Source organism: Danio aesculapii, chromosome 25 (assembly GCF_903798145.1).
Source record: "Danio aesculapii chromosome 25, fDanAes4.1, whole genome shotgun sequence".
NCBI lineage: Eukaryota > Metazoa > Chordata > Actinopteri > Cypriniformes > Danionidae > Danio > Danio aesculapii.
In genome coordinates, this window is record NC_079459.1 from 7091997 (window position 1) to 7104396 (window position 12400).

General features: G+C 34.5%; 1 protein-coding gene across 2 annotated transcripts in view; it reads right to left on the bottom strand.

Annotated features, from left to right (window-relative positions):
- Window positions 1-12400, bottom strand: part of banp (BTG3 associated nuclear protein) — an 83246-nt gene that overhangs the window by 43404 nt on the left and 27442 nt on the right. Inside the window, exons 9-11 of one of the 2 annotated variants that reach the window (XM_056452154.1) lie at window positions 9670-9797; window positions 4237-4308; window positions 1539-1583 (exon numbers count right to left, since the gene is read on the bottom strand). In XM_056452154.1, the coding sequence (XP_056308129.1) occupies window positions 1539-1583; window positions 4237-4308; window positions 9670-9797 (245 nt within the window). Of the gene's footprint in view, window positions 1-1532; window positions 1584-4236; window positions 4309-9669; window positions 9798-12400 lie in introns of both variants that reach the window. The other variant, XM_056452153.1, reaches the window with a different exon arrangement.

Below are 12400 nucleotides of genomic sequence, written 5' to 3' on the forward strand. Positions count from 1 at the left end.
CACAGGACGCGTTCTTTGTTCTCGTGGTCTCCCGAGTTTGTTTTCCGAGGACCACCTGGCAAGACCGGTCCTCCACAAGAACGCAAGTCCGTTCTCTGGCATTTCTGTGAATTGACAAACAGCCAATGACAATAGAACATGAGGTGTTCCTACAAATAAATATTTGTATTATAGCAAGAATAAAAGCCAAAAGAAGTACACTTACTAAAGAATACTGATGTTTTTTATTAGATTTAGCCCACTCCACAACTTTACACATTCTGGCTAAATTGTGTCCAACTTATATGGTAAAAACGCAATATAAAAACCCAACATTCCTGACCTTTATCACCAATAAAGCCTAGAAAAACAGGGCAATAGTATATTGTAAACTGATAGGTTCAAATATTCTTTTCCAGTTATCAAAGAAATAATTTTGTTATTTATTTCAGTTTAGGAATTATTAAATTGTTTTAAATTCAGAAGTGTAATTATACATCAGTGGAACAACTATGTATGGTGGAATACATATTCTTTAATTGTGTATTAAAACCACCTGGTCTCCACGTTTGCCATGGACTCTCTTTTTGGTTTTAACAAACCTTTCCCATTCAAAGTGTTTCATATTCAAATAAGGCCCCACGCTAACTATTCGCTGGAGGTCTCAAAAATTTTGTGCGTTCTGCCAGCCAAAATCATGGTGCGCATCTAAAGTGAACCTCCGCGATGACGTCACATGCGCCACATGCACTCAAGCAAACTAGTGAAACGCGTTAAGTATAAACCAGGCTTTTCACATTTGCATACCCTACTCAGTACCCTGATGCGAAGAGCAGAAGATCTGTGATTGGTCGGCTTGGTATCGATGATAAGTGTGGCCGGGGCCAAGAGCAGTGAGAGCAGAACATGGCTGGTGGAGAGCGTTTAACCAGTTGTTTTGTGTTTACTTCATGATTAACTGTTGATGATTTGCTAAACATTTACTGGTTCACATCTCTTTCCTGAATGAGTGTAAGTCTGAGCTACTGCTACAGTAGCATCATACGCATTTCCAGCAAAACTCATAACACTGGCAAAGAAACTCTACACAATGAAACATAGAAACCCCACCGCCAGCTAGCATTTCAGAAGTGCTCTTGCCAGTACAGCACAGACAGAATGCAGAAGTATAAATGCTCACAACGGTGTCAACTATGTGTAAGGTATGCGCTGTGGGGTACACCGATCACTCGATACTGAAGCATATATCAGCTCTTACAGCACAAAGATGCTACAGTCTTTCAGTACAAGGTGTTTAGCAGGAGAAATGAAAATTCTGACATGGAGAATGCGTGTGTGAAATGAGTTGATTTCCACATGGGACTTTTGCTTTCTGTTGTTTTTCAGCTGTCTTTGATCTAAAGACCCTCTTTGATGTGAAGAAACAGATCTCAGAAACAGGAAGTGCATGCTGTCTCAAACGTCATTTCTCAGAACAAACAAAAGGCAAAGGAAAGGAAACAAAAACACATTGTTAGACGAACGCAGACGAGTAGATGGAAAAGGGTACCTACGTTTACCTGGCCATCTTGCCCACATTGCACTTGGTGGATCTGTAGGTTGCCCTGTGAGACAGGAAAAACACACGTATTCAAATTTCAGTAGTAGCCGAGTATAAGAGAGAGTTCCCAAATTGGGTACATATTTGTGTCCTAGGTTTAAAAAAAAAAAAAAAAAAACACTTTCATAAAAAAACATGCATATTTGTCTTAACAATAACAATGTAGAGGAAAAAGAAACATACAAGTTATCCATCCCAAAATGGAATACTGTCTTAGTAGACAGGGCCGCAAATAGGGGGTATGCAGTATATGCGGTGCATAGGGGTGCCACACATGGAGGGCGCCATTGTGCCAAAACGATTTTTGAAATTATCCTTATTAAACGTTTTAAATAATACAAATAAATAAATATGTTTTGTTAAAAATGTTTATTTTGTGTTTTATGCGAGTATATATTGTTTTTTATTAAATAAAAAATTATACCATGAGTAACATACGTTGGCACACACGTTTTAATTCAAAGATTAATTCAATTAAATTTAATTCGTTTTAATTCATTTAACACAATAACATGCAGTCACACAGCCAAGTGTAAAGTGTTCATGTAGATGTAACTAGATTTTTTACATTTTTATCTAAATAAACTGTCAAATCATACATACAGTACAGTTGAGGTCAAAAGTTATAAGATTAATCTGAAAAGTTTTCTTTATTTATTATTAATTAATTAATTATTTTGCCAAAATAAAAGGGATCACACAAATGTACGTTTATAGCAAGTACAGACCTGAATATATTTCAGATGAAATATAAAATAATATTTGGATTAAAAACTCCACCATATGAATTTTATATACTTAATTTTAATGATTCATATAAGTCATAATGAGTCATAATATTCACATTTTTTTGGAACTGAAATGTTTATTCATCTTTGTATTAAGATCTATTTTTATACCATATACATATTTTTATAAATTTATTATGTATCATATTGATACATAAGGCCTTTTGGTAACTTTTTTGCTCAAAACTATTTTAATTTTAGTTACAAAAAAGTTTACCCATAAAGTTTGATAAAATAGAACATTTCAGGCATTTTGGTCTCTGTTCATTTTTACACTAAACATTTTAGTCTTTTATTTCACTTTGTGAGAGGTGTAATAGCAGTTTCAGCCAATTGTTAATGCAAAGACAGACGTTACACCTCGCATATGAGAAGTCATTGCATTTTTATGTTCTTTTGCCCTTTAGACTCCCATATTTATCATTTTGTTTTCACAAATGAACAAAAACTGAATGTAGGGGGGGGTGGGCGCACAACTTGAACCCGCATACCCCTCAGTAAATGTGTAGTTGCGCCCCTGTTAGTAGGTGCTGCATTCCTATTTGAAAGGTGTCTGCAAAATAATAATAATAATTTCAGTGTGGATTTCATTTCACTTGCTATTTTCAAATAACAGTCACATATACATACAGTAAATTAATTTTATTCAAGTTTATTTCTATGGCGCCTTTAAGAATAACTATTATATTGCTATTATTATAAGCATATGTGCATATTATTGCATTACAATCAAATTCAGAGTTAAAGGGGCTCTAATTTAATGATCCAAGCGCAAAGTCTAAATCGTATGGTACCAGAAAGTGACTATTTTGATGTTCTGTTGGGCTCGTTGGACAGAAACAGTGCTTTATTCGAAAATGTTTTATGCAATATTACAGTTTTTCGTATCCATTTAATTTGCATCTTTGGATGGAAATAGGGCTAATGACACCCCTCACTTTTACATAGGTTTGAGTTCTTCTGTCAAACTGCAATTTCACAAGACTCGCTGCTAAGAAACACATGTTAATATCAGATGAAAAAACAGTTATAGATTTTCGGGCTGACCACTTGTGATTGCGCCGCTGAAAAGGCATGTTTATACTAGGCTTAAATATGGCCAGAGGTTACGATGAACATCTTCTGAAGGACGAAAAAGAAAAATGTATTCTCTCAGCAAATTTCAGATCTCGTTTTATATCTTATTCATGGAAAGTGGCAGTTATACAACACACAGTTTACATCAGGGATAAAATTGCTGCTCGACAACAAAGTTTCAATCATGTTCTCCCATTCGACGCTAAAACACATATACACACCTGACAAATATTCTGGATAAAGGGAAATGATCTTACGACGGCTCATTTCCTTTACAAACTCTCTCAGATAAATGGTTTGATGAAGCGGGCCAAATATATTACAAAGACAGTCTTTGTGAGCAGAGGCTGGATGAAGTGGCACGCTGTTGCTAAGCTCTGGACTTAAAACAAACAATATCACTGAGAATTTAGCACACAAAAAAAAATCAGCACTGAAAATCAATGCCATCATCAATTCCTGTGAATCAGAACAGGAAGAGTTTTACGATTTATTCTCCGCTTCTTTCTCATCTCTTTTCCTCTCAGGATGACAGATGGAGTTGATCAAAATGATGTTTACATATTTGCAGACACCTTTACATAATCCTGTTCAAATCCAGGACATTGAGCACTCAAACGCTTTACAAATGAGTGCTTTAGAGAAATCTATCTGCCTAAGATCACACTAAAACTGTTAGGGCAGATATAATGGATAGACGGTGACTTTCTTACCGAAACACAAATGATGAGAGAATTTCCTCAAAGGAAGCAAAACAAATGAATTAAAGGTAAAGTAACAAACTTTATTTACCTCGCTGTCCTGTGTGATCTGCACCTGTTCCCCCTGTGGCACCTGAGCAATGTGAAGGTGTCCCTGTGGTATCTGTTAACAGGAAGATAAGATATATAAATATATATATAAATATATATACATACATACAGTTGGAGTCACAATTATTAGACACCCCCCCCCCTGAATTATTAGCCCCCCTATTTATTTTTTTTTCCCCAATTTCTGTTTAACTCATTTCTAAACATAATAGTTTTAATAACTCATTTCTAATAACAGATTTATTTTTATCTTTGCCATGATGACAGTAAATAATATTTGACTAGATATTTTTCAAGACACTTATATACAGCTTAAAGTGACATGGTTTGCTCTGTAGACTATCTGAAAAAATATAGTTTAAAGGGGTTAATAATTTTGACCTTAAAAAGATTTTTTAAAAATTAAAAACTGCTTTTATTCTAACCAAAATAAACAAATAGACTTTCTCCGGAAGAAAAAATATTATCAGACATACTGTGAGAATTTCCTTTCTCTGTTAAGATAATTTGGGAAATATTTTAAAAAGAAAAGCAAATTCAAAGGGGGGCTAATAATGCTGACTTCAACTGTATATATATATATATATATATATATATATATATATATATATATATATATATATATATATATATATATATATATATATATATATATATATATATATATATATATATATATATATATAATATATAACAGTTCTGGCTGGCTCTCAAATCTTATTGGCTGATAGCCGTGCAATATTCTGCACTCTTACAGCCTCCTCACCCCTGTGTGTTACTCTGCTCACATAGAGTGACAGATGATCAAAAAACTCACTACAGTATGACAAATATTGCAGTGTTGAATAAAATAATGTACTTGTTATGCTTTTTTTAGGTGAGAGTGCTGTTTAGATTGCAACAATGCAGTTTATTTATAAGGATAATGCTATTTTATGTTTATAATTTCTGAGATACAGTGCATCAGCCTGCCATTGAGCAGAGCAAAGATGGTTGACATTTAGCCATAAGATGGCGACAGAGACCACATAATAAGCCCTTGGGGAAGAAGCTTAGCATAATTTCAAACTACAGCAGATCAAATCAATATAAAACAGGTAAGTAACATTCTTTTTGGCGATCACTCTTTTATATGTAGTAGTGCTGTATTTATACTATAGTAATCTGGTAGTGTTTGCTTTGGCTTTTTCGGGGTCAATTATTGTGAACTCCCAATTGCAACAGAGAAATATCAGGAAATCAGTGTAGACTGATGGCATTTTATGCCGTTCAGTCTTATAATCTTAAAATGTGAGCAAAATCACCTGTTTTGTCATCAGTTTAGATATTACTCTTCAGAATCATTCAAACACTAGTTCTAAAGTGACATTGGCGAATTTCTGCTGCTCTAACATCAGCTGCAAATGTGAATGAACAGCAGAAGAAAGTAGTTCCTTATATAAAAGGATTTTTTTAGACTCTCCCTGTTTGATTTCCTTTTTTTATAGACACGATATTGCTGTCGAACTGTTGTATAAAGCAGTGTGATATTACTGTATATCGTCACTGGTGGGACACAAAAGCAACGCACACCTCCACCAATGCCAATATATAGCAAAATATCGCACTGCTACTCATGTGATATTCCTCATATATATAATATAATATCTGAATATGTACTATATGTAAATGCAAATCCCTATTTTGTGATTGAAAATGAGGGAAATTCCCTATATATGGATTTCTTGATTGTTCTGAAGTTAACAGATTGGTATTGTGTTGTCTTAAAAATAATATAAACATATGAAAACATGGCACCTTTTTATTTACATTTTTTAAAAAAATGCTCTAATTTGAATATATTCAATAATTCACAAAATACATTTAAATACTTACACAAAACTATAATAAAAACAGATATACATCAAAAAGAATACAAATAGAAAAATTACTTAAAACATAACCAGAAAACATTAATCCAAAATAAATTGCAAATTTGCAATTGATCTCTGAATTATATCTATAGATGAACACACACACACACACACACTAAATGTGCCAGTAAAAGTAATGTTTTGTAATGATAAAATGACTATACTTACTGTCATTTTTGACATAATATTTAGATTTTTTTTTTGCTAAACTAAATAACACGTATAATCTCTGATGATATCATTTCATTCAGTAAATATATGATTTTTAGCAATATCAGAACATTGTTTTACTGTCTCTATTTACAATGCACAATGTGAAGGCAATCAACCACCCTCAACAAAGTCTTGCTCGACAAGCCATTGATTATGCTGCTTATTCTGTGGTCATTAGCTAATATTTAGACAAGTAAAAACTAATTTGCCTTATTGATGTACAATAATTGATCCAACATTCATCAGCTGTGCCATGTTAGAGATTGCCTAGTCCCCTCTGCGCATGAGAGATGGATCATGTGTGTGCATGTAAATGACACAGGCATATCTAATAGCTCATAGTAACATGTGTCAGCTACCTCTTCGCAAATTTGCTCAAAAATGTGGGTTGGTCAACATCGACTCCAGGTGAACCACTTGTCAGTGTCTTCAAGATTACACAGATCAATGAAGGCTCCGTCAACTGTCACTGAGATGCTATGGTTGCTACCGATGTTTGAAGGAAGCACATTTATTTCAAACTGTGATCAAAACTGACTGGAACTACCTGTGCATTAAACAATTTATTTGCACACCTTCCAGCCAATCAGATATTTTAATCCCACGCCTTCCAGCCAATGTACCCTATAATATATATTGTATATTAACTATACTCTTTAATATATATTTTTCATCTTGACATAAGGATTCATTTTGTACCATTAATTATAATGTAATGATGTTTTCGGTTTTATAACAATAATTACGACAAAATGAGATTTGATGTTTACTCTGTTGAATGTTTTTTTGATTGACACGCCAATCACTTCAAACAGAAACACCAGAGTTGACCAATCATCTCAATGTAATGATGTTTTAATGATAATCATGCCATAATGACTGTATTTCCAGCACTTAACACGTGTATTTCTGTATTAACGTTCCACGTGTACAATGTGCAACCCTGGATGACTCTTTCGTCTCGCGCTGCACGATATTTTAGCACCGTGGTATGGAAACGACACATTTTCCACAATTAATGTGATGTGCTTCCAAACATTTGATATTATTGGTTTTGCTAATCAGTTTTTTCCGCCACCGCTTCACCAAAGTTCTCATAAAAAAGCCAAAGTTGGGAAAGTTTATAACAGAAGTTACACAAGCCATCATTCAAAACTAAAAAGAGCGTGTCATTGTTTGCCGTATCTGACAAGCTGACATTATCGATTATGTGCGAGCGACAAAACCTGAGCACTGGAGGAGCCAAAGGCCTTGACAAAAGTTGTTGCCTCCGAGAGTACAACTATTATGCTTCGGTTCAGGGAGATGTTACACAAACAACAGATGACAGATTGGTTTTGAGTCGGCCGATGCCAAGAACTCCTCCGCAGATTCAAGTCTCTTGATTGTGCATTGTGTATTCAGAGTTTTTGATTGTGCTGTCACAATGTATGCGGATCATATTTCGGATGGCGTGTAGGTTTGGAGGTGACCTCATGCAGCTGTGAGAGTCAGAGATCATGTTTGGGTTCAAAAGAGGTCGCAGGATCGGGCAGAGCGGAAATTCTGCTGCTAAAGCTCCGTTAAAGGTTTGCAGAGGGTTGGAGTTTCCTCTTGTGACTCACAAGTTCTCACAGAGACATGTCTGAGTTATTTGTTTGTGCAATTAATAAAGATATGAGATTAACAGGTATGTAAGCATTTAAATATGAGATGTGTGATCATGCAAATGTTTATGAGGTTATCAAGGTGTTGCCACTTGAATTTTGTGATATTGACCAAAAATGCTTTTTATAAAGATAATTAAACATTTTGCATGTTTTTTACAAAGTGACGCAGTAAATAATTGTAGATATTATGGTTTACAATAAATATTGCACACCACTAAGTGCTATATCATTGTTGCTAGGAGGTCCTATATGGTTGTTATGGCCTTAGTATATGGGTGGTGCCTAATGGCCAATTCCCTTGTTAAGCGTGACGCTGTTGCGTGAAGCGGCTTCCAGGTCCCAGCACTCTATCAAACTGTATGGGGAGGCTTAACAAATGGTAATAATAAATGTTTACAAAGCCACGTACGACTTTCGAAAAACACGATTGTAATATATATATATATATATATATATATAGTTGAAGTCAGAATTATTAGCGCCCCTTTGAATTTTTTTTCTTTTTTAAATATTTTCCAAATTATGTTTAACAGAGCAAGGAAAGCTTAATAGTATGTCTGATAGTATTTTTTTCAGCTAGAATAAAAGCAATTTTTGATTTTTTATGAACCATTTTCAGGTCAAAATTATTTGCCCCTTTAAGCAAATTTTTATTTGATAGTCTACAGAACAAACCATCATTAAACAGTAACTTGCCTAATTACCCTAACCTGCCTATAACCAAATTAACCTAGTTAAGCCTTTAAATGTCACTTTAAGCTGTATAAAAGTGTCTTGAAAAATATCTAGTAAAATATGATCTACTGTCCTCATGGCAAAGATAAAATAAATCAGTTATTAGAAATGAGTTATTAAAACTATTATGTTTAGAAATGTGTTGAAAAAATCTAATATCCATGTCTAATATCTAATATCTGAAAGTGATTCATTTTTAAGTGATTCAACTATTTGTGTCTGTGATGTAGCAAGTCCGGAGACTGTTGTGCACACCACGATTTCAAATAAAATTCACTTTAATGTGTGATATGACTAAAAAGTGGTCATAAACAAAAATTTTCTCAATTCAAATGAGAAGCAACTTGGACCCGGAAACAGTATTTCATACATCACGACTTAACAAGAGGATTGGTTAAAAAAGCCATTAAAACCTATTTACAGGATAATAGAAACAAAACAACTCTTAAAGTGTGCTTACATGTTTGGCCAATCCTGCCTTACATATAACACATTTGATTTCAATTACTCCTTGTTGGAGAATTTTTCACACCCACACATATACAGTTGAAGTCAGAATTATTATTTTGCCATGAGGACAGTACATAATATTTTACTAGATATTTTTCATGATACTAGTATTTAGCTTAAAGTGAAATTTAAAGGCTTAACTAGGTCAATTACTGTAGGTTAAGTAGGCATGGTTGTTCAGAAGACAATCTTAAAAAAAAAATGCTTATGGGGGCTAATAATATTGACCGTAAAATGTTTTAATGATAACCAATTATATGTTTTAAATGTTAAAATGCAAATAAAAGCTGATTTTATTCTAGCCGAAATATAACAAATACGACTTTCTCCTGTAGAAAAAAATATTGCGAGAGGGAGGTTTGGCGTTTTGGATGATGCTGAGACAATACTCACAACTTGCACCTGTCCATCTTCACCTATACGGTGGATTTGGACTTGCTGCGTGGCTCCAGCCAGAGCGTAGTGCAGGGCCTGCTGGGTAGAGGTCTCAATAGCTGATGTCTCTGCAGCCGAGACTCCATCTGTTCCAGGACACACATAAACAAAGTTTATAACACGGTCCAACTATGTGGGTCAAACCAGAAACTAGAGACTGGGTCAAATGGTGTCAAACAACTGGATTTAATAACAGAAGATACTCAATAGTAACTGCCAAACGCACACACACTCTCTCTCTTTCTCACTCACTTAAAGAGATAGTTTACTCAAAAATGGCAATTCTACCATAATGTACTCAGACTTCAAACCTGTTTGAGTTTCTTTCTTCTGTTGAGCACAGAATATGTTTTGACGAATGTTTTAAACTGTAAGCCATTGACTTCTATAGTAATTGTTTGTCTTTCCATGAATGTTAATAGTAAATATCTTCTTTTGTCTTTGACAGAATTAACTCAACCAGTTTTAAGGTGCATAAATAATGGCAGAATTTTCAATTTTGGGTGAACTGTTTCTTTAAGCAAGACGGGAGACTACAATCTGTTCCCCATCATGACAAATTACTGTATAACCAGACAAACGGCCATTTCCATACACAGCCACAGGTCATGTACTCCGCGAAATTTGTACGAACGCGCGCAAACCCAAACAAATTTAGAAGAGAGCATATGATAAACAAGGTTCTCATAGATGAAGAAAAGCGCAAGAGTTCACATACACACACCCTGAACTTGAGGAAAATCCCTTCCGACTGCTATTGGATCTGATCCAGTGCATCTGCCAGATTAGAGCGTGTTTATACAGCGTAAATGATCTCAAAATACACAACACAGACTCTCGAACCTAGCAGCCCAAACACTCTCGTGCCCTAAAACTGTATGCAAACCCAACCCCTCAGTCTAAACAACGAGCATCACCGAGAGCCCAGACGCTTAAAACACACACTCGCCGCAATTCTGATTAAAGGTCGTCAAGTTGTCTTTGGAAAAATGGTGCGGGTGTTCATTTAATTTTTAAGGGATTTTAAATCAGCACTATTGACATTTTAGCAGGCTATCTTGATTTTTCTTTAAAAGCAAAAGCACAAAAAAATGACACTGCTGTAGACCCAGCTGGAATGTGATCTCAGTTTGGGTCTTTCTTTGAATGTGAATGAAAAGCAAACTGGATTCAATGTTATGCATCTGAAAGATCTGGAGACAAATTTGTCTGTTAGTTTGCCGGTTTTCACTCCTTGGTTACAATTAGTTTGCCGATATATAAAACCAGAGCCGGCCCAACGCATAATCGAAGTAAGCAGTTGCTTAGGGCTCCATGGCCACCAGGGGGCACCCAAGAGTGCATGAAATGACTGACTTTCGTTTCTGTTTTGGTGTTTTGGTTGTGGATATATTATGTCAACGGATCATATTGATTAAACAAAATGCATTATTCAATAAAAAAAACAATGTTTTGTTAACGGTTTTCATCAAAAAAGCTAAATAATCTGCCAATTAGCGTAAATAAAATAATATTTTTTTGGGTTTGAAATAAGGTTACTTTATTTAACTCCATGGGTTATTTTGCTTGTGTTACTGAAAAAATAGAATTAATTTTAAATTATCATTTCTGAAAACAAAATCTTTTGTCTAGTAAATGCTTCTTGCTTTCTTGATTTATTTATTTTTTTTAGATATTTGGACTGGAAAAAATACAAAAACTGTAAGTAAGAAAAGCTTTTTTTTGCAGAGTTTACATTTTTAAAAATTGTGTTTATTGCTGCTGTTTTTGACTGGTGCCATCTTGTGACTGGAAAATAATAATAAATATGTTATTTTATGTTATTTTCCAGTCATTTTAGCTTCTTTCAACTTTAATTACAGATCAGCTTAAAGTTTTGTGCCTCATTGGTTAGTTTTGTTGCAAGTAGTCATATAAAGGTGGAATTATCTAGACTACATCTAGGCAGTTGTTTCTGCAGAATAAAATGTAAAAGTCTTCTACAATAATAGATTACGATGCAAAGTTGCAGCAAATAATATCAATAATGCATGTTTTAGAATTATAGTGTGCAAATAATCAAGGATTGACGATTATTTGTACCAAGAGGGCCCCAAATAAAATCATGCTTAGGGCCCTGTATAAAACTGATATAAAACACAGAGTATATAAGTGTGTTGGATGATTTGATGATGACAAATAAAAACAATGTATAATAATGTGTCTGAAAATGGTTGCTTGAGAAAAATGCTGGAGCTTGATGCATACAAAATTTGGTTGGATGTGCTGCCTGGACTTTAGCACACATGCTAACAAATACAATAGGATTTTTAAATAAATCGTATTCATAATTTTACAGTGACAATAAAAATATATATAACGCAAAGTGTGACATGGTATCAATTAAACCAGTGGTCCCCAACCCACGGGCTGCGGACTGGTACCGGCCCATGGATCAATTGGTATCGGGCCGCTGAAGAAATAATTAATTATTTTCATTTTATTTTATATTTGAGTCTGAACAATCTTTTAATTTGAAAAATGACCGTATTATCTTGGTTACCTCCTGGTCATGTAAGCACCAAAATTTCACCCACAAGCTAGCAAAATGAGTAAGAAACAAACATCTTAAGAAAGTTTCTTTCCGAAGGGAAAAAAGACTAAGTGAAGGGCCCAAGTGCCAATAGTATGGATCCGCAACCTATTTGTC